The 23,175-nt window shown below is 37.0% G+C and overlaps 1 protein-coding gene across 6 annotated transcripts in view; it reads left to right on the top strand.

The window, feature by feature from the left end:
* The window catches only part of AAS (Pyridoxal phosphate (PLP)-dependent transferases superfamily protein), a 526,642-nt gene that overhangs the window by 298,796 nt on the left and 204,671 nt on the right, over window positions 1-23,175 (top strand). For 4 of the 6 annotated variants that reach the window (XM_089459844.1, XM_089459846.1, XM_089459845.1 and 1 more), the window contains one exon: window positions 22,698-22,821. The exons of the other annotated variants lie outside the window; for them this stretch is intronic. In XM_089459844.1, coding sequence (XP_089315970.1) covers window positions 22,698-22,821 — 124 coding nt within the window. The remainder of the gene's footprint in view (window positions 1-22,697; window positions 22,822-23,175) is intronic. 6 annotated transcript variants of the gene reach the window in all.

Here is a 23,175-nt window from a genome sequence, read left to right as displayed (position 1 = left end):
GAAGGACCCACGAAGAAGAAGTTGTTGATGAAAAAGAGAGTCCCTAATTGAGAGGGAACTTGGGCAAGTTCCTGGTTAGAGGGAACTTGGGTACATTCCTTTATAGGAATGGGCATATCCTCCCTAGTTAAGAGGGAGAGATAGACACAACATTCTTGTCTTCACCTGGGAAGAAAGAATGGGAGGATTGGATAATCATTTGACATTCGATGCTCTTTGAGTATGTGTAGGACATCCAAGATAAGAGTAGGCAAGAGCACCGATATTGTTCGAGGGATGGGAACCCAAGATAAGAATAGTCTTAGAAGGTCATACTTAGTGAACACTAGGGTGGGTATGTACCTTGAGAGACAATGATGAAGGTGTCTATAGTCATTGGTCTTGCCAACATTGTGCTCTGATTTGATGAGAGATAGAGATGTCAGTCAAGGCGTTGTTGTGGAAACAATGTTGGTTACTATGAGGCTATACAAATGGGTTACGAATTCGATTCTTACAAGAATTTCTTCAGATTGAGAATGACCAAGTACTATCATGAATACCTCCCTAGTTAAGAGGATTGTTGAAAACAGTGTAACTAGGTTCGGTCTTCATGACATTGATTTTTATAAACAAGAAAAATGAATTTATTATTATACCTTGTTGCATGGATTTCATGAGTAAGAAGTTTATTTATTTAGTAGTGGCTCCCATTGAAGGCCTTAGGATAAGTTTATTTATTTAGTAGTGGCTCCCATTGAGGGCCATAGAAGCTCTTCTTGAGCATGAGAAAAATATATGAGTTTATAGAAATGTCAAGTAGCCCTCCAAGACAAGCACAATCCTCCAAGGAAAAGTCTGCGAGCAAAACAATATGAAAGACAATCATGTCAGCCTCAAAGCATATATAGATGACAAGTCAAGTCGGCTCAAAAATAGAGATACATCGGTTCACCCTAACATGTCGGCTTATTATGGAGACGTGACAACTATATATACCCAGCTAGGGTCACCACAAAAGCTTAGAAATCTCGGACAAGTCTGCAACTTCAGATGAGGACAAAATCTCGACATATCTCTGAGATCTCGGTGATCATTACAGGAATATCCTCGCATATATCTCAGAAGTCTCGGCCTAGTTACAGGGTCACAATGATACAATCTCGGCATAGCTGTAGCAGACCTCAGTGCAAGGAGAACTTAGTTACAGTCTTAGTGAAAGTGCAGGAGAAGACACAGTCCTAGTCTCATGTTAGAAGAAGGATCTCAGTGATACTTTGTCTCGGCATAAACATCACTGTCTCCCAGTCTTGATGTAGAGGATCTCTGTGAGCAACCAGTGTCGGCATACCTTCTAAACGCAGTCATGATCCAAATTGTAATCATGGTATTGGTGTTGGTCTAATGAGGATCTCGGTACAACATACATCCTAGACATAATCATGTCTTCGACATAATTGCATTCATATTAGTCATGATCATAATAAATATAAGGTCAAGATCTCGATGAAGGTTGCAACGGTGATGAAGATCTCAATGAAGGAGCAGTCATGGTGCAACAATGATCTAGTGGAAGGAGCAGTCATGGTACAACAATGATGATGATGATCTTAACAGTGACAAACAAGAGTATTGGTGTCTTGGTCTTGGAGTGGCCTAGTAGGTCAAGGGTCATGGTCTTGGTATTCGTCAATTGGAATCTCTATAAGAAGAATTTTATGTGGGGTTTTCTTTCCAAGAGGGAGAGGTTTTGGCCATGTTAGAAAGTGAAACATATTGTGTTCTTGTCTCTTGGTTTTTGGTAACTATTTGAGGAATATAAGAAGACACACTCTAATAAGAACAAGTGAAGATTGTGCTAAGACGAAAAAATAAAATACCTCACAAGTAGTTATCATGCTAGAAGAATCTCATTAATTCTAACTGCCCTAGATTCTTCAACATGTCATAGGTTAATCATTACGAATGGAATCATGTTTTAACTATGATTAAGAATCAACCATCCTGCAATTTTGGACTTCTTGTCCTCATGTTTCTAGATTTTTGGAAATTTTATTTCATATGTTACCCTCCATTTTGCATAGGTGTAATATTAGTGAATTTCTTCCATACCATCATGATTTTCATCCCAAAGAGATTTGGATAGTTGGCACATTCACTTGGTTCCATGAATTGTTGGTGATATGGATGATGATGTGCTATAGGTTTGATGATGTATTGATGTATCATATTGTGTTCTATTTCCCACTTCTTACTAATGGGTCATATGATGTTCTAGTGTCCACTCCTTGCTATATGGTTGTACATGAGACTGTAGAGTTCCCTTGGTGGAGTTCCCTAACATTTTGGGGCTAAGGGGGGATTGCATTTTTATTTTTTCTTGTTAAGTGGTGTGAGTCCTGAGATTACTGCATGCTTAATCTTTGGCTTGAGAAATTGCAACCCAAGGGCATCTAAGCCATCAAAATCTCTTGGGGACTGCATCTGGCTTGGGCCACACCAACTGTTAACATGGCTAGATTTTTGCCCACAGAGTTTCGAACTGGTGATCCTCGCATCACAGAGTGCCTTAATAGTACACCACATCACTATTTTCTACACCCCATGGGCAACGGGGGGATTACATATGCTTCATCATGATATTTGGTATTTTCATAGTTCCCAAGATAGAACACAACTCCCAAGGTAGCTCACAACTTTTGAGGCAATTTTGTTGATATTTGGGTAGCAGCGGGATATATTCCCTAGCTACACAAGTTAAAAGAAAGAAAAAATAAATTTTAAATTAAAAGAAAGAAACTTTAATTTAATTTGCAAAGAGACATGCCTCTTGGACACCCTAAAATCACTATAAAAAGGCACTTGAACTTTTCATTTTCATACACATCACTCACATTTTTCTCTCTCTAACATGTGAGAAGTAATTTGAGGAAGAGGCCGAAGTTTGTAAAGAGTTGAATTTCTGAGAGACAATCTTTGACTAGTTGAATTTTTAGGGTGTAATTACTTAATGATGTTCTTGATTGTAAAGTAATACCATATATCATTGGAAGTAATTATCAATTACAAAAGAATGTGCTTATCTAATTATCACTAGAAAATTAACATAGCATTAGAGCATAAATTATGGTGGGTAGTGTTAAATTTTTGTGGTTACAATTTTTATGTACAACACATTTATCTTTACTCCTACCTAAATTATGCAAAGAATTGAATAAATTATGGTGGTCAGTAATCCTTGGTAAGCATGTTTAATTACCGAAGTATAAAGAATGTATTGCATATTTACTTTTTAATTATACCTAAATTTATACAAAGAATCACATAAGTTATGGAGGAATAATTTAATAGAGTCAAACACTGTGGGTGGTTTATAGCCTAATTACTATGGAGTAAAATACAGATTTTAATATGAGGAGAGATTTAACCTCATAGCATCAATGAGTAACTAGTTAGAGAATATGTGTGGGGTGAATAGCGACATAGATCCATTAGTGTTCATAAGAAATTAACCTAGGAGATTTAAAGGGCATCTTAGAGGATCCTCCCAATATAGAGCATAAAGTCAACAAGAGTGATTTGTGTTCGAGAGGGAGAAATTTTACAAACATCTAGAACCATGCCAGATGACCGGAAGAACTTCTAGTTTAGAGGGAGAAGATAGTAAGGTGGAATGGAAGGATGTAACCCATTGGAGACCCAAAAGGTCTCTCATGATGATGAGGAGCAGGAGGCTCCCTAGGGTGTGGGTTCAAGTCTCTCTGTACCTATGGAACATCCTTTAGATTGTTAGGAAGACCCATAAGGGCCTGTTGACCACTACGTGTCAACGACTCATAGCAGTACACCCCCTTTTTTCGCAAAAGGGATAGCACTTGATCGATGTGTTTGCATCGTCCACCTATTATCATCAACTTGATTGTCATGTTATAATGTAAACCCATTCTGCATGCATATGATTTAAATAATCTCAGTAGATTTGTGTCATGTAATTGCTTAGGTAAACCTATTTTTCTGGTAATGATTTACATTCCGAGAGGTTTTTGTCTTACCGATCCATTCTCGGATGGTCGGAAGAGTTTTTTTTTAGCCTTACCCCAAAGCCGGAATGAATTTTGTCACCAGGATCTTAGGTGAGTCCTAGTGTTATAGATCGAGTCTGTGTAAAAGTGATTTGGGAATAATCCTAACTATTTAGTTAGGTTATTTTATTACAAATTGCTTGATCTGTTAGATTATATTTTGGTGTCGCAGAACTGGGTAGTCTGTGAGGGTTTTTTGCAAATGGGATTTCCCCCTTGAGATGTAAAAAATGTAAAAATCATGATGTAAAGTGTTTTGAGGGTTAGAAAAATAATTTATCCCCTCATAAGTTAATTAATTAAATTTTTTGGCCAAAATTAATTAAAATCCTAAGCCAGAAATTTAATTAATTATAGGTCCTAGGTAAATTTAAATTTTCCAAAGGCAAAATTCGTGGGTCCTTTAAAAATTAAATTTTAAGAGGTCCAGGGACTAAGGTTAATTGATTATTTTGCTAAATTTTAAGCCTTTGGTCCCTGTGGTTAAGTCAAAGTCAAAATTTTAATTTTTGAATTAATTAAAATGCGTTTAATTGAAAAATTAGAAATTTCCTCAATAATAAAAATTTCGACGAATGATATTAAAAGAAATTTTGATCCTCATCAACGGTCTAAATTACTTTGACAAGGATCACTCAAACTAGCTGTTGGAAGATTTATCTTTAAATAGGAGGTCAGTGGTCAGTTGAGATTATCCGATCTCTGGATCGTGTACGAAGCTCTCAAGCTCTCTCTTATATTTTTGAATTAATGAAAAAGTCTTTGGGGTTTCAACGTGTTGTACTGTTCCTCTTCATGAATTTATAGTAACATTGTTTTAGTTTCTGCTTAATATTATGTGAAAACTATCAATCAATAGCTCTCTTAGAATAATTTGAATACTGGTATCTTATTTAGTTTGTTGGATCTAGGGTAACATTTTTAATTTTGATTGAAGTATCAGGTATCTCTATTTCTTCATAATTTTATTGTTGTTCTATTTCTCTACTTAATTTAATGGTTGATCTAGTGTTTGCAGAAGATCTCTCAAGTTCTCATTGAGCGTTTGGGGATAGTCTTCCGTTGGACTAGCCAACTATCCACACATATTTTTTGAAGAGTCTACTTCATATAAGCCTTAGGATTTATTTAACGATAATCTTTTTTCTGAAGGGTGTTTTTGGGCTAGTACCTCTATAAATTTCAAAAGCTTTTAAATATTTTGTGGAAATTTTGATAGATCTGGCTATTAAGAGTCTTAGATTATCAGATTTGGGAACAGAGTTGGACTCATACTCCTCAGATCTATAAATTATTTGTATAGATCTGTAAATTATTTGTATAGATCAGTTATCTACTTGTGTAGATCTGAACTTTTTAGCATAATTTTGAATTTTAACACTTGGATTTTTTTGAATTTTCTCTATTTTTGTACATATTGGGTATTGAGCTTTTCTCTTTTCACTTGTGCAGAAATAGATCTGAAAAATCAGCCAAGAAAATCTTTAGATTTGAGCTAGATCTAGACCCTGGAGGGCAAGATCTGGGCTCAAAGATTGTTTGCAGGAATAGATTTGAGAAATCAACCAAGTTAATCTTCAAATCTGAGCTATATCTAGACCTTGGAGGGCAATATTTGTGCTCAAATATTGTTTGCAGGAATAGATCCGAGAATTCAGCCAATTAAATCTTTAGATCTAAGCTTTTTCAAGCAGATTTGGGGGTTTTGAGACAAATCTAGGCCCTGGAGGGCAATATTTTATCTGAAATCTTTTTACAAGGCCAACCATTAAAGATTTTGCAATAAATCTGAAGATCTGAAGCAATTTTTTTTTTTTTTGTCAATGTCAGAACAAGGGTTTCAAGTTTTGGGGCTCCTAAGCCCAGATCTGCCTTCTCCTAGCCCAACGCTAGTTCTATTGGGCCTAGTGCTAGCTCTCATTGGCCCTAGATTCCCTTGCTTCATTTTTGATTTGAATATTTGATTTTCTAAAGCTAATCATTGGTGGGTTTTTGCAGAAAATTTGGTAAAAATTTGTGTTTTAGATATTGAAATTTTTTTGGCAACTTGGGCAAGTGATCTTCAAGGCCTAGGGCCTAAGGGTTTGATCTCTAAACCATCTTTTTCCTCACTGTTTGCTACAACAGTCATATACCTTTCTAATAGTGGTGAAAAACACATCTAAGTGGTTTGAAATTGACTAAAAAATTGCTAAATACATTAATAAGTCATTTATGTTTGATGTGTATCAAGAATTTGGCCTAGATTTACATTTTGGGTCACTGTTATCTCTGAATAATTCTGTTTCTGAAGTCTGAAATATAACAATGGAAAAATTTCATGTGGGTTAGCCTAAAATCAGTTCCTAAGTTGTCTAATACATTAAGGAATTAATTTCTTGAGTTGGACAATTATGATTAGGATTATTTCATGTTTTAATTGCTAGCTATAATAAGTATATCAGATTTGATATAATTCCAGAAATCACATCACAACAGGCTGATTTTTTTTTGATAATTCATGTGGGCAAGTTTGGAAAATTTTCGGTAAATTTTTTGCATAAAGATATCATTGATAGCTTACTGTTTTCATTGTCATATTGCAGCTGTCCTAGAAATTAATTTCTGAAAATTAAGTACTCTGTCGTGGAATTGTGATAAAATGCATATCCTTTGTTTCATAAACTTAGTATTTTTTTTGAGCATCTGTTGACATTGATATCGAATTGCAAAGTTGTTTTTGTTCTCTTTGAGCTAAATTGTATCAAGAAGATTTGAAATAAGCTGGTGTTTTAACTATAGTATTTTCAAGAGTTTATTTTGTAAGTCTTCATCTAAAAAAAGCCAAGCATTTCATTTGGGTAATTGAGGGCTTTCACGGCATAAGTGTTTTCCCATTCTCGAGTCTAACCTCATCTCATCTTCCAGTGCATTTGTATATAAGTTAACTTTGCGTAGATAAAATTTACTTCCAAACATAAGCTTGGTTGATAGACAAATAGATCTCCATCTGTCTTTTCTTGAGAAACTTGCTTTAATAGTACTTAAAACGGTGACTTTGCAGTCGTCAAAGCCACAGTTCTTTGTAGCACCGAAGGCACCAGGTATGTTAGAATTTCAGGAGAGGTATCGTTAATCACACCTTAGTGTGCTTCTCCTGATCTTCTCTCTGCCAATTACTATGAAATCAGGCTCAACATAAAAAGGTTTGAATGGTTCACATTTAAATAGACATTTAACTAAAATTAACCAAGATTCTTGCATCTCATATTAGTTTTAGGATCTGCATTTCATATAAAATAGTCATTCATCTAAGCAGCAGTTGCTTATCGATTACTTGGTCTTAATTTCCCTAGCAAGATCATTGACTCCATAAGGCACTGATATCAATCATTTAAAATCTAATCAAATCCTATAAGTCTTGCTAAATCTTAATCAAATACTTGATCGCTTCATTGTGTCTTTTGAATTGGCTGGTTCCCAACTAGTTCTTCTTCATTCCACTTTTCCATAGGGTCTACCCTCCTTAGCCTGTTGTAGGGAGACAACTTAAACAAAGAGATTGGGGATCAGGGTGACAACCCCCGATCTGAGCCGTTGTCGCGGTGCTAGACATTATGTGCAACAACAGGGCACATTGAGCCAGTGGACCCACTTAGGGTCGTTGTTCCAAAATCCAAGAAGAGGTCAACATGGCTTCGAAGTACATTGAAGGATGCAAAGGGGTATGCATCTCCCTGTGGCACCTTCAGGGAAAGCAAATGTCTTAAGAATTACTCAATATATGCAAAACGGATGAATCACATCATTATTGATTCTGAGCCATCCAACTATGATAAGGCAGTGGGCCAACAAGTTTGGAAGGATGCCATGATGGAGGAATATCAGTCCATCATGAAGAATGATGTGTGGGAAATTGTGTTAAGATCTAAGGGGAAGTCAATTGTGACTTCCAAGTGGATATACAAGATCAAGCATGTGGTAGATGGCAACATAGAGAAGTATAAAACAAGATTTATGGCAAGAGGGTTCTCCCAAAAAGAGGGAGAGGACTGTGAAGAGTCATTTTCTCTAGTTGCCATATACACCTCTATTAGAACTTTTATTTATATTCCTTCTATGATGGGTTGGAAACTGCATCAGATGGATGTGAAAACCACTTTCACTCAATGGAGTGATTAAGGAAGAAGTGTAGATAGAGAAACCTTAGGGCTTTGAGGTACATCACAAGGATTCTCATGTCTGCAGAATGAAGAAGGCTTTGTACGAACTCAAGCAAGCACCTTGGGCTTGGTATTCTCAGATTGATGGATACCTAATGAGTCTTGGTTTCACCAAGAGTGATGTCGATCTCAATCTTTACTACAAGGTTGTTGAAGGTGAGCTTGTGATCTTGTTGTTATATGTGATGACTTGTTTTTGACAGGAGAAGGAAACATCATTGATCAGTGTAAGAGGGAGTTGACCTCTGAGTTTAAGATGAAGGATCTAGGTTTGATGCATTACTTCTTGGGATTAGAAGTGTGGTAGAAGTTGGGTGACCAATCTAAAGAAGGAAGTATATTATTACGATCCTTTAGAGACTTGTGATGATGCATTGCAAGTACATGGCCACTCCGATGGTGACCAATCTGAAGAAGCTGAGAGCTCTGACTCATATTTTGTGGATCCCTCTATGCATCGACAGTTGATCGAATCCTTGATGTATCTGGCTAACACCAAACCTTATATTTTCTTTGCAGTGAATACCCTGAGCCACTTCATCGTGGAACCTATGCATGTACATTAGATTGTGGCAAAGCATTTGTTGAGATATCTGCATGGTATAGTAAGTTATGGATTGAGATATATCTCAAATGGTGAAGTAGAACAACAGAGATGCACTTCCAATTGGGCAGGGAGTGCCGAAGATAGGAAGAGCACATCAAGATGCTTCAGTTTGGGTTTTGCTATGATATCTTGTATGAGAAGGAAGTAAACATATATTGCACTCAACCCTATACAGGCTTGAGTATATTGCAACTAGTATGGCAAGTTGTGAAGTAATGTGGCATTAGAAGCTGCTTGTCGGATTGTTTGATCAGGTGCTGGAGACAATCATGATGATAGGTCGAAGAACATTGAGATCAAGTACCACTACATTTGACCCATGTTATAGAAGGGAGCAGTGAGGCTTCAATAAATTTCTATGGACGAGCAGGTTTCTGACATTCTCACAAAGTCTCTATCTCGAAAGAAGCTTGTATACTTCAAGGATAGGCTTGGAGTGGTTGAGGATGCCTCCCTCGCTGAGAGGGAGTGTTGATGTTGTAGTATCAGGTCAGACATTCTCCCTAGGTGAATGATATTGACCAGGTGCCATGTAATCTAGCTAGGGAGAATGGCTCAGATAGCATCAAGGCTTGGAGTGCTCCCTTGGTCAGAGGATTCTCACCATATTGCCAACGGTTACTTGTCTAGTGGGTAGAGTGAGAGCCCCAAAGCATCGAGCAAGTATTTTCACCATTCAAGTTCCATGTGATGACATGGGGGAATGGTAAATGTACCTAGGGATTCAACATTGTTCAAGGAAAGTTGACCTGGTTCCAAGTGACTATTGGTTATGTTGTGACTCAAGACTAGTTTTGTGTTTTTACCTAGGTCAGGGGGTACTTGACCATATCACCAAAGGGTATTTGGCTAGTGGGTGACTAGATCCTTTACATGATGCTGATGAAAGATGCTTTCCATGTGGTTTTGGAATGGAACATGAAGTGGATGGATACATTAACATAGCGGACTCATTCAATCTTTTCTTGGGATGGAGAATTTTTTCAGCTAAGTGGACATCTTGAGGAAGTCAAGGTGAATACCTCCCTAGTTAAGAGGGAGTGTTGATTTTTGGGTAGTTGCAAGAGATATTCCCCAACTACACAAGTTAAAAGAAAGAAAAAAACAAAAGAAAGAAAATTTAATTTAATTTGAAAAGAGACATGCCTCTTGAGCACCCTAAAATCACTATAAAAAGACACTTAAACTTCTCATTTTCATACACACTCATCACTCACATTTTTTTCTCTCTCTCAAACATGGGAAGTAATCTGAGGAAGAGGTCGAACTTTCTGAGTTGAATTTATGAGACAATCAATGTTTGACCTATTGAATTTTCAGAGTGTAATTACTTAATGATGTTCTGGAGTGTGTTAAAGTAATATCATATATCATTGGAAGTAATTGTCATTTGCAGAAAATTGTGCTTATCTAATTAGTACTAGAAAATCAACAAAACAATTCTCAAGGTATTGGTCACAACACCCTAGGTAGTTTGGGGATTTTCTTCATGCAATTAAACCTCTTGTGCCATGCTACATCACAAATATTGAAGCACTCACACATTTGGAGGCACATGCCACATAGTTTGAAGGGGCATCAACCTTGGAGGATGCATTATCTAGCCATTTGGGCTTCTGTTTGGCACATGTGGATGTTTTTGGACTTCCCTGGACTTGTGGAGATGATTAACATGATTTGAGGAGGTTACAAATTGGAGACCTCACATGTGGTCATTAGAGCTTTTTATTTGCCAAATCAATGTTATCAGAACTGAACCGGTTATCGAACCGAAAAACCTTGTGGACCGGGAACTGGTCGGAACCAGACCAAAACTGGTAAAAAACTAGAAAAAAAGTGGTTTACCAAAACCACATAAAATATTCATATTTTAAAGAAAAACATATATATACATGTGCATCCATATGAATCCAAACCATTTATACACAAATAAGCAAAAGTTCTCGTTGATATAGCATGTAAGGGTGCACATAACCAAAATAGCAATGAGTGCAATCCATCCCTAAACCGAAAATACATCAACAAATAGGCTCTAGATGGCCTTTAACATCCAAAAAGAAGTCATGCTACAACAAATACCTACATATCATCAAAATCATTGCTTATATTGGGATCTTCGTCATCAATATAACCCTCTAAGCATTAAGATAAGATAGAAAAAGCATAGCATGTCAACTCAAGTTTTTTTTTGAGTGATGGTTACATTTTTAATAGAGTCGTGATAGAGGAGTTCGACAACCAATGCCATTAACATCAAAGTACATAGAGGGATTGGTGCTTCTTATTTAATACTAGTTCCTTACCCTCGTACAAGACAAAATCCGATGGAAATGTTGCAATCCCCACAATTCTGATATCCTGAAAAATTCTCAAGTCTACTGGATTTTGAGTGAAATCTAAAATTCTACTTTCTTTGTATAAAATCCAATGAGGTTGGAATCACTCTCAAACATCTTGAGTCATTTCATGGTAATGTTAAAAATTCGAGTAAAAGGGTGGAAATGAAAGATTAAGCAGAATAAGAATTTAACATACCATGAAATGCATAACAATAATAATACCATAGGCTTGAATATTACACTGGCCTAGGTGAGAATTAGAAGTGGGCCAACCAAATGAAAAAATTAAAAATTAAAAGAACGGGGCAAATTTCTTACGCTAACCTGGGAAGGTACAAACTGCACAAAACTGGTCTTGAACTGATTGGTTCAGTGGAATAGGCCGGTTCGGTATTAAAACAACTTATTCTGGTTTTGAAGTCTAGTTTTGGGACAAAAACAATTGGACTGGTCGGTTTCACCAGTTCCAATCCAGTGCTGATAAATTGGCCCAAATTAGCATCCATATAAAAGTACAACCACAATGCTATTTGGATAAAGACACTTGGGAAACACAACATTATCACCTTAGTGTTGAGAAATCTAGGTCATTAGCATTAGGTGATTTATCTTCTATTAGTGACTGTTTGTGAATGATTTTTACTTATTTAGATTAGGATATTCTTCATGTTAGATTATTAGTATTCTTCTTCATCAAACAATAACCAATGCATTAACATAAACGGACAAGAGACACAACATGTAGTCTATGAGCCAGGGCCAAAATCTCTCCCTCTTGAGAGGAAAACCCGCACAAATTCTTCTTATAAAGATTCCAATTGACGAATACCAAGACCAAGACCCTTGACCTATTTAGCCACTCCAAGACCAAGATACAAGTCCTCTTCCACCTTCTTGTTTACTCTTTCTTGGTTACTTCAGATCTTGCACCATATAGACTGAGATCACTGAGTTTATCAAGGAGGACAAGCCTTTCCTTCTCCAGTAGCATCGAAAATCTAAAGTCATATCCATAGTCATTATTAATAGCACCGAGACCTTATCTCTTGCACTAGTACTGTGATCTTGTCACATACTTGTGACTTACTTTCTGTGGTGACATCAAGTATTGTGAAACCAAGAGATTATACTGAGGCTCTGTCTGCACTATGATTTCTGTGTATACACTTCGTTGTCCCTTGAGAGATCCTCACTGTTTCTTTGTGTCCCTTCCGAAGTCCATCCAAATCCTTTGACTGTGATGATGTCCAAATTAGTCTCTTATTCTTTCAACTGTCACTATGACCCGAATTACAGAGGGATCCGAATTCCCTAGACTGAGAGATGGCACCCAATTCAATCTTGTACCTTTATCAAGCTTCTGTACCGAACTTACTTTAGATCATCCGAGTAGAGATCTGAATTGTTAATTGTCTTCTTACTCAAAATTTCATTGGTATGTGAAGTCTAAACTACATAATGCGAGGATCCTTCCACGCCTATTTATAGTTGTTGGTGCATATTAATAAGTTGACATGATACTTCGAATAGGTGTGTCTTCTTGAGTGCGCTGACATGAGCCATTATTTCATCTTGTAGGCTGACATAGGAAGAGGACTGTATGCTTGTCGTTGGAGGGCTATTTGCTAGGTTACATTTGACATCTTTTTACACGTGACATTGACTCTTTGACAAATCCTAAGGCTCTCAATGGGAGCCATCTAAAATAAAATCAGTTGCTCATGAAACCCATGAAGCAAGGCTTACAATAATAATTTTACTTTCTTCATTACATCATTTACAAAAGTCACAATTACATGTCATTATGAAGACCGAACCTAGTGACACTTTTCAACACTTAGTACATCGCATTCACTTTGTGCCATTTCCTTGAACCCACAAGGGGTATCCCTATATATGGAGGAAAACCTGTAAATAGATTGTTGTAATGCAAGTACGATTCACTTCAACAAATATACATGTTAATACACAATTAGATTGACCAGTGCCAATTAAGTGATAAGATGTCTTAAGAGTTGTAGGTGGAATTACTAGAGCACTAGAGCACTTCTCAGTGTTGGTTCTCTTTGGATTTTGCTTCGATATCATGGATGAGCAGGAAGCAGAAATCGGTTGTTATAAGTACCGTCGAGACTGGATACATAACTACGAGTATGACCTCGTATGAAGTTCCCTGGTCGTGGAAACTCTTCAGTGAGTACACATGATGAATACCACTGTGATTCTCTGTGACAACCAGAGGTGGGATTCGATTATTGAGGAATCTTGTATTCAATGATTGCTCCAGCATATAAACATCAAATACTGCCTTATCTGGGATATGGTAAGTCGATAAGCAAGGAGGCTCCATTGCACTGAGATGATGTACAGGTCAGAGCCCCGGGGAAGATATCAAATTTGTGATTTTCCCAAAAAACTTGGAGTCGTCGAGAGACCTTTGTAAAAGGATCCTGCATGTTGCATACAGTGAGCTCTTGGAGCTCTGGGGGGGCTTGCAGTTCTTATTGGAGAAACATACGACCACAGGGTGACTCACCCTCCCCTGGTGGTGCGCACTGGAACAAGATAATTCGCTCTGTTGTGGGACAAGATGATTCACTCTCTTGTGGAACAGGATGATTTGCTCTCCTATGTAGCAGGATTGATGTGTTCTCCTGTGAGGCCTGGATTGATGTGTTCTCCATGGCGATTTTAGCAGGATTGATGTGTTCTCCTGTGAGGCCTGGATTGATGTGTTCTCCACGACGATTGTAGCAGGATTGATGTGTTCTCCTGTGAGGCCTGGATTGATGTGTTCTCCATGGCGATTGTAGCAGGATTGATGTGTTCTCCTGTGAGGACAGGATTGATTAGTTCTCCCGTCGAGGCATCCTACCCATTCAGTCTGGGACTCATGGGAAGTACCTTTCATCTGATCAATGAGCAGGGAAATGAAGTTAGGGACCATAGTATTATTGATGAACGCATCATTGTATCTACCGTACTCCCTACGCTAGGATGACCTCCATTGATCTGGGATCAACGATACTGGTCTGGGACCAGTGGTAGGAGTTGTACCATACTATGACGCTGACTTCGGGTCGGTTGAGACTGGTTTGGGACCAGTGGTACATACTCCGAGACTGACTTTGTGTCAGTGCAGGACTGGTCTGGGACCAATGAGAGTGGTACATACTATGACGCTGACTTCGGGTTGGTTGAGACTGGTTTGGGACCAGTGGTACACTCTCTGATCCTGCGATATTGGTCTGGGACCAGTGGTAGGAGTTGTACCATACTATGACTTTGACTTCAGGGACCAGTGGTACGTACTCCGAGACTGACTTCGTGTCAGTGCAGGATTGGTTTGGGACCAGTGAGAGTGGTACATACTATGACGCTAACTTTGGGTTGGTTGAGACTGATCTGGGACTAGTGGTACACTCTCTGAGCCTGCGATACTAGTCTGGGACCAGTGGTAGGAGTGGTACCCATTATGACGCTAACTTTGGGTCGTTTGAGATTGGTTTGGGACCAATGGTACGCACTCTGAGACTGACTTCGAGTCAGTAGAGAATGTTATAAGACATTCTTGATCAATTCTTCTTCTTCAAAGTTCAGCAGAGCAGAGCCAGCAGAGCTGAGCAGAGTAGAGCAGAGCCAACAGAGCAGAGCCAATAGAGCAGAGCAGAGCCAGCAGAGCTGAGCAGAGCAGAGCAGAGCCAGCCGAGCCGAGTAGAGCTGAGCAGAGCTGGGCAGAGCAGTGCAAGGCACTAATGACAGAGATAGTACAGTTAGACATATAGATCAACGGATGGAGTTCTCCCTAGTTGAGAGGGAGTGTTAAATTGGCAATTAGGGCCAAACTCCATGTGGGTCAGCTTATTTATGGCAGCTGATATTTTTATTGGATCCCTCTCGTGAGAGGTGTAGGATTGATCCAAATATCATCCGATTCTGATAAGTATTTATGGAGATATGAATTTATTTTGTTTATGTAATTATTATCAAGCCGACCAACTCTTATGTAGGCTCTAGAAGCCCAAATGTCATGTCTATTCAATCATCCACTTTTAGTATAAATAAGAGAGGATTTGGAGTCATTAGCACAACACATTCTTGAGGTAATCTCCTCTCCATGTCTTGGGTTTTTGGAGAAAGAGAGATACTAAAGAAGGTGATGCCCTAGCTGCTGTATGCAGAGATCTGGCCGCAGTAAAGGAGGCCTCATACGTAACCAAAGGAAAGGCCCTGAGAAGACTCTAATATGCTGTGCAACAAATCCTTATATGCAGGCCCTAATCCACACAGTCAAGGAACACAATCATAAAAGGTAGCTGATTGCAAACGTAGTCATGGTTTCATGAGATATCTTGACATGTTGTAACCACAGTCAAGAGCCACAGTCAAAGCTTGAAACTATAGCCTGATATGCATGCTGTTCATGTGTTATCTTGACATGCTGTAACTGCTGTCAAGAGCCGTAGTTAGGAACCCAGTCATAGAACCCGCTGATATATAAAATACGCAATATTATATTTATGATGAATAGAACGCAGAGATACGGGTCATATTCATTATGGACGCAATTATATGGAACGCAGAGATATACGGGTCATAGTCATTATGAACGTAGTCATATTTATGATGAATGTGAGCGCTATTCATTGGACTGTAACATAAACACTGGATGTTGGGCAGTAATATATACGCTGGTCCAGAATGCATATAAATTGTCATATGCAACAAATGTATGTGGTTGACAAAATGGACATATATACTCGCAGGTGAAAACATATAAATTGTTATATGGGCAACATCTGGGCAACATTATATATAAGCAACATATGGATGCATGATTTATATGGGCAGCATTTGGGCAACATGATATATAAGCAGCATATGGATGCATGATGTATATGGGCAGCATATGGATGCATGATGTATATGGGCAACATCTGAGCAACATGATATATAAGCAGCATATGGATGCATGATGTATATGGGCAGCATGATATATAAGCAGCATAATGCATGATGTATATGGGCAGCATGATATTTAAGCAGCATGATGCATGATATATGAGCAGCGTGATGTATGATGTGCATGGGAAGCACAATGATGCATCGAGCATGGACAACATCATGATGAATGTAATCATGAGCATGGGCAGCTTGATGATGATGATGGATGAGATCATGGACATGAAGGGCAGCATGATAAGATCATGGACATGGGCAGCATGATAATAATCATGATTAGTGCAGTATGCAGTGGTACAACAAGAGGACCAGATGCAACACGATGATAGGTATCAGTTGAAGCAGAATGTCTTCAACTGATCTCATCGTAATAGGAGATGATCTATACTTAGATCTAGACAAGTCAAAGATTTGACTTCTGTTGTAAAGGTACTATCTCTTTCTCTGCTAAACTTTGAAGAACATAAAAGAAGAATTGATGAAGGTTTTTCCCACACATTATGGGGTTTGTCCCTGGCTCGCGCCACATCTTGTGTCCTCTTGTCTTGGCTTGTCTTCTACGATTTATATTTGTGTTTTATCTTAATGCTGATATGATTGCTAATTGTGAAAATTTAAATAAATTGCTCTAGCATAGAACATACCTAAAATTAACAAAATGCCATGCTATTTGTCAAATATGAGACAAGAGAGAGAGTCAACGAAAGTCAACTGTAATTCTGCCCAAGTCAACATATATAAACAGCAACGAAGTCGGCCCTAACCAGTCAACAGTCAACGATCAAAACAACCTTTTAGGAGCTCAGTCAACATCAGTCAAACTCAGCCTCAAATGCTGGTCAAAGTTAGCCCAAAACAATCCCAAAAAATCTAGTCAAACTTGGTCAAAGTTTGAACTTGCTTTTGCAGTCAAACCTGTGGTCAGCCTTGTAGTCAATGCCAGTCAACCTGCCCAGATTTCCTTGATCTTTGTGCCCTCCAATGTGGCCTAGAGAAATAGAGATATTCCACCCAAAAACACAGTCAAAGATGGTCAAACAGTCCTTGGTCAACGCTGGTCAACACCCAGAAACAGTCCTACAATTCGGCCCAATCAAAAATGACTTCTGTCCTTCACACGTGTGAGAGATACCCTGCAATTATGAGCTGTACGAACCAATAGAATGAGGAGAGAGAAGATATGTTGTGAGTTAATGAGGTGCCAAATGAGGAGGACTCAACTTGTATTTATATGCAACTTGAGGGGTGCCATCTTATCCTTGAGATGTGTCATTTGACCCAAGGCTGACCTTGACAATTTTGTATTTGTGGGCTTTGTTGATGACTAGAGTGGCACCTGATGATTATATGAAAACTCCATGCCCAAGGATGATCCAAATGACACTTGTACCATCAGATATCATAAGTCAACAAGAGTTTTTAAACTCTACCTTTTCCTCATCATCTTTCTTGTACCTAGATTCCACACCTTGTGGGGAATTGTAATAAGTGATACTAGTAATGATGAGTTTTTTATTCTGTAACATGCCTAAGATGTGTGGACTCGATCAACAAACGAGTACACCTTGGAGTGTTATTTTTATCTGGTTAATTATCCCTTCTTTTTCAGAGGAGGATAATTTTTTGGGTTTTTTCATTCACTTTTTACCCCAAAGCCAGGGTGACGGTTTGAAGGTTGAGCCCCTAACTCATTTTAGTGTCTAGAGTCGATGTATATTACCATACTAGATTACACAAAAAATTTTGTGGAATTTGGTTAGGTCTAGGTAGTCATTTTAAAAAAATTCAGATTTTCCGCACTGCAAAAATTACTAATGAAATTGTATTTGTAATGTAATAAATGATGTCTAGAGAAGTTGTATGAAATTGTCCCCATATGGGTTACCACCCATATACACTTGTCATTCCATCATAAAATTTGAATTTGGGACATAAGGGAAGAAGAAAATGATGTCCACTTGCCAGAATTTGATTTTTACACTTGGCATTGAAGCTCCATTCAACAAATTCGAATTTCTTTTTGGGATTGTTAGCTCATGCCACTTGTTTAATCACTTCTACATTGGAATTGGCTCCCATAATTCTATATAATAGAGCCTTGAGCTTTAATTTGTATCATGATTGTTACTAGCTATTGTGCTTGTGGAGGTGCTGGCACTTTGTACACTTTCGAAAATATCAATAAAGACTTTGGGGTTTCATTCATGGGGTGTTCCTTCTTTGAGAGTGCGATGAATTGTTGATCATTGGTATAATTCTTTTTACTCATGCTTTGATCTAATTTGTTTCCATATGCTCTTGTAGATTTGTCAATGTAGAACTATCTTGCATTGACATTTGATTTAGAAGTATGCTCTAGGTATAGAATCCTCTAGTTGGTTTTAAATAAATCTCTAGAGTTTGTTATTATTGTTTATTGCTAAATCTATATGGAACTAATTCTTGATTGAAGTTTTGTAGAGGGAACATCTAGTTGGGATCACAGAATCAAGCGTGAGGGGAAGTCTTTGGAGAGACCAACCCACTCTTGATACATTTTTAAAGGTGCTCTCATTTGTTCTTTGAGCCTTCATAGTCTTATCTTACAAAGTGGATTTGTAGGGGTTTTGAGTCTTGACACATAGTTTGTACACAAGCCGAGCACTTCTATATTTAAATATCTTTTAAAAAATATTGTACTTCATTTCTTTCATTTGCTATCTAAGAGCTTGAAGATGGCTAAGAAAAGACGAGAGTTTACTTTCACTCTTTAGCTTAGCCTTTTGTAAATTATAATTGTACATATACATTTTATCTTGTTGATTTTTCACTAATACTTGACTTATTTTGTAGTCATTATTTGAATTGTTTGCTAACTCTTGTGTAGTAGATTTTGAAGAACAACTTCCCGCAACATCTAACAAGTGTTTGCAGGACCTTTGGCAAGTGTTGGGCGTTCGATTTCTAAGGATGCCATGAGCCCTTTTGAGGCTTATTTTGGCCAAAGTCGAGTTCACTAGAGGGCTGCCCATTTTCCTTTTTAAGTCGTGGGCATTTGGAGGAAACTTTCACCTTGTTTCCCTTGCATAAGTTTTGTGAAATCTTGGCATTGCTTTCTCAAGAAAGGAGGTCTAGTGTCCAAGTTTCAAGCAATTATTGTGAAGACTCTTCTTGAATTTTAGTTGAGGACTTTGAAGGGCCCTCTTCTCATTGTAATATTAATAAGAGATCTAATTTGCTTGTGGGAGCTTGGGATTTCTTCCATGGTATCCTATCTCGCCATTTAGAGGGAGGCTTCTATTGGGTGAATTTGACATTTGCATGGTTTAAACTTTCACACTTCATTCACTTACATGCACATTTTAATTGGGAATTAACACAACCTCACTATCAGATTTCATTTTTTTAAGTTAAAGTTTGTTACAATTTCATTGAGCTTTGCATTGTCTATCTCGTTGTTGCTTGGAGCTACGAGCTTACACTTTAATTTGGACAATTCATCCTTTACATGCAAACATTTTATATTCTTAACAAACTTCGATTCATTACTATTTACCTTGGTAAATTGTTTCATGAGCACTTGAATACATGCTTCATTTTTATGCTACATTGTTATCTTGAATATTGGAGCAATTTATTGTCATTGTCTATTTGAAACAAATTTTACTTTCAAGCAAATTACTTGTATTATTTTAATTCATTGATGAGACACATGCAACACTTGTAAGGTGATTTTATTCCTCCAATTGAGGTTATAATTGCAACTTATGTTGAACACTATTTCATTTTCAAGCATTGCAAATCAATCTCTCTTTTTGGGAAAAAACCAACTTGCACTTCATCTAGGCATTTTAGTATAGGAAGGCCCCAAGCCTCATTAAAATTTTACCTCCAACATAAGTTGGTTGAAGTAGACATCTTAGAGATCTTCTACTCCTCTATTGACTCCTCATTGTGAGATCCATATTTTTGGGCGAGGGTGAGGTCTGAGGATTGAAGAGTTAAATTGTAATCTTGTTGTAGAGATAATTAATAAAATTAACCAAGAGCACTTTCGATTACATTTACTTTACTTGTGTCTTGATGGTTTGAGTATTCATATGCAAAGTCTATTCCAAAAGCAATTATTGTAATCCTTTCAAACAAGTGCTTTCTTTTCATACGTCAAGTCTAATTTTATATTGATGTCTTGGTTTAGCATTTCCTTTCTTTTACATTTCCAAGTTTATTACTAATTTTTGGGTTTTGACAAAATATGTTTCACTTGTTTTGATTTGTAAAGTTGATTATCGCAAAAAGCGTTTTGTATCTTACATATCTTGTGCTAACAATTTTTGTTTACATTTCAGGGTTAGTTTGCTTTCTCTTTTGAGAGCATTGCATTTTACTTTGAGCAAATATATCTTTAAATTATTGAGCAACTTCCTTACAAGGCACTGGTTTTATGGTTTTTGTCATATTAATGATTGACATTGTTATTTCAAGTTGCTCATTTCATATTTGCCCATAAATCCTTAAAAGTAATCTATTTTCACTATAATAGTCTCCTAGAAACTCACATGGAGAGAGTCGGGATTAGTGTGACAGCCCCTTCTTTGAGTTCTCTGCTACCAACTACACCTTGTGGTGTTGAAGACTTTCCTCACTAATTTGTAGGTAGGTGTAGGCGGCAAGGTCAACAGGCTTGACCTCAAAAATCAACTTTTCCTTATCTGAATTGAGTGCTTCAAAAGTCAATTTTGGTCCTCTTCAAAAGAGGAATCCAATGCAATGGTTGGAATTTGTCACTGAGCTGCCAAATTAACACTCCAGTGCAAAATGAAGTCGAATGACCTCTTATTTATATAGGTCATGATGCCCAAAATAGGGCCGACTTTTGAACCGGTATGTCCTTTTTAAGAGCCAACCTTTCAAGAGTTTAATTACAGGTTTAATCTTGAAACCAACTTAGAACAATGTTAAGGCTGACCTATGGTTTATGTGTTTTAATTAGGTGAAACAAACTCTTGTGTGCTCCACTCTTTTGGCATAACTTTAGCATCCTAAGATCACCTGCTCACTGTTCTGCATTTTGTCATCTAGGGTATCAGTGTTTTTCATGATTTAAATTATTGTTTTTTATTTGAAATAATAACCTCATATGCTCCTGAAGTGTCTATAGTTTAATTATGTTATGGTTATGATAAGTCTTTTCACCACTGACAGCCACCACCAGCAATCTCACCAATTTTACTGCACCAGAGAATCATCATGTGCAAAATACAATTGATTCAAGCATTCTTTGGAGTAGATTGAATAACCAGTCAATGGTCCTTCTCCTAGACACAAGTGGGTTTGCCAACACTTGTCTTGTTGACATCAATGACACCAAATTACTCAATAGATCATTGGGGACACTTTATTAGACAAAGAAATGTTATTGAACACATCATGTATGTTAGTAGCATAAAAGTCAGTGTTTCAAATATTTCCAGTTTTTCTTTATATTTCCAATTTTTGTTTGAGTTTTTCAAGTTTTTCATGCTTCTGATATTTTCTATGTTTTTTAGATCAGGTTTAAGCTTGCGATTATTTCCTTTTTTTCCCTTCAATTTCTGAACCCTCAATGATATAGTCCGTGAAATGATATTTGCAACATTGGTCCAATTGGCAACATGAATTAAAGAAACAAGAAGATGAACCATGGATAGAACAATATAGAAGAATTAGATTAGTAGCAATTTCTTGCTGCTTTTAGGAAACTCATGACGTTTTATAGAAAGCTGCCTTAGATTCACATTGTGCCCTTGAAAGAAAAGAGGGGACATAAAGCCATGTTAGCCTATGATTTGGATGCCACAAAAGTTATGAATATAGTTCCATGTCAACTATTTAACGCACCTATTCATTTTGGTACAAAATTAAATAGTTTGTTAATATCAAATTCTGCCTATTTTCATTTAAGTTTCATAATATTACAACAAGAGGTAATGTATGCCTATTTTCCTCGTAAGGGATAAACATTCATTCCAAAAGATTTCGTTTTTTTACTTTCATGTCGTCAAGTAAGTTGCAAAGGAGCACTTGATGAGAAAGATGCAAATACTGCTGATTGGAGCAAAGGGAAGAGCAAGGGAAAATATCCGTCAATGCTTTTCATAGTTTTACCCACACACATATGTGCCCCAGTTCATATATCTTCTTTTTAAATTGAGAATTTGCTCCATTATCTATGTCGATGTTGTCAATTTAAATTGATTTTGATGTATATTAGCTCTCTATATTATCATGGTCTATAACTAATTTAGTTGAAAGTTGAAACACACTTAGCTATATTTTATTTTTTTGTGCTTTGCACATTTTTAAAGATAAATAGATGCCTTATGCATTCCTTTGATAAATTTTCCCGTCATTTTACTTTTTCATTTCAATTTAGAAAAGTAATATATTTCTTTCAATCTTTCTTCTAGTCTTATAGACGATTATTACATGTTGAAAAATCAAAATACCTTATATTTTGTTAGTTTTTTCAATCTCATGAATTTTATCACATTCCTTTTGTTTATAGGTCTTTAAAGTTATGGATGGTTTTACGATTGTATGGTGTTACAAATTTACGGACCTATATAAGAAATCATATTGATCTTGCTAAACATTTTGAGAAACTTGTCAGAGGAGATGCCAAATTTGAGGTATATGCTTATGCCTATTTCAAATCAAATCCTTTTATAAATCATACAATTGACATATTAGCTTTCCTTTTTCTTCGTTTGTAATATAGTTCTTGTTATTTGAAAGTAGGTTGTAAGATGGATTCACAAATAATTTAGAGACCTTTTGTGGATTATTTTTAGAGTTGTGTTCTTAGTATTCACATGATTCATCATACATGCTATATTGCAAGCTATTTATAACCAATCTTTTGGTACATATGTCACATATAAAGTTTGTTCATGCTCACTAGTTTTGTATCACAACAATTCTCACTCGTAAGACAACTTAATCATGTTGTTAAACATCAATGTAATAAATCTAATAAAAGAGTC

Source organism: Pinus tabuliformis, chromosome 7 (genome assembly GCF_031772625.1).
Source record: "Pinus tabuliformis cultivar Carrire ecotype Pingquan chromosome 7, CPIR1, whole genome shotgun sequence".
Lineage (NCBI taxonomy): Eukaryota > Viridiplantae > Streptophyta > Pinopsida > Pinales > Pinaceae > Pinus > Pinus tabuliformis.
This window is presented reverse-complemented; position numbering and strand designations above follow the sequence as displayed.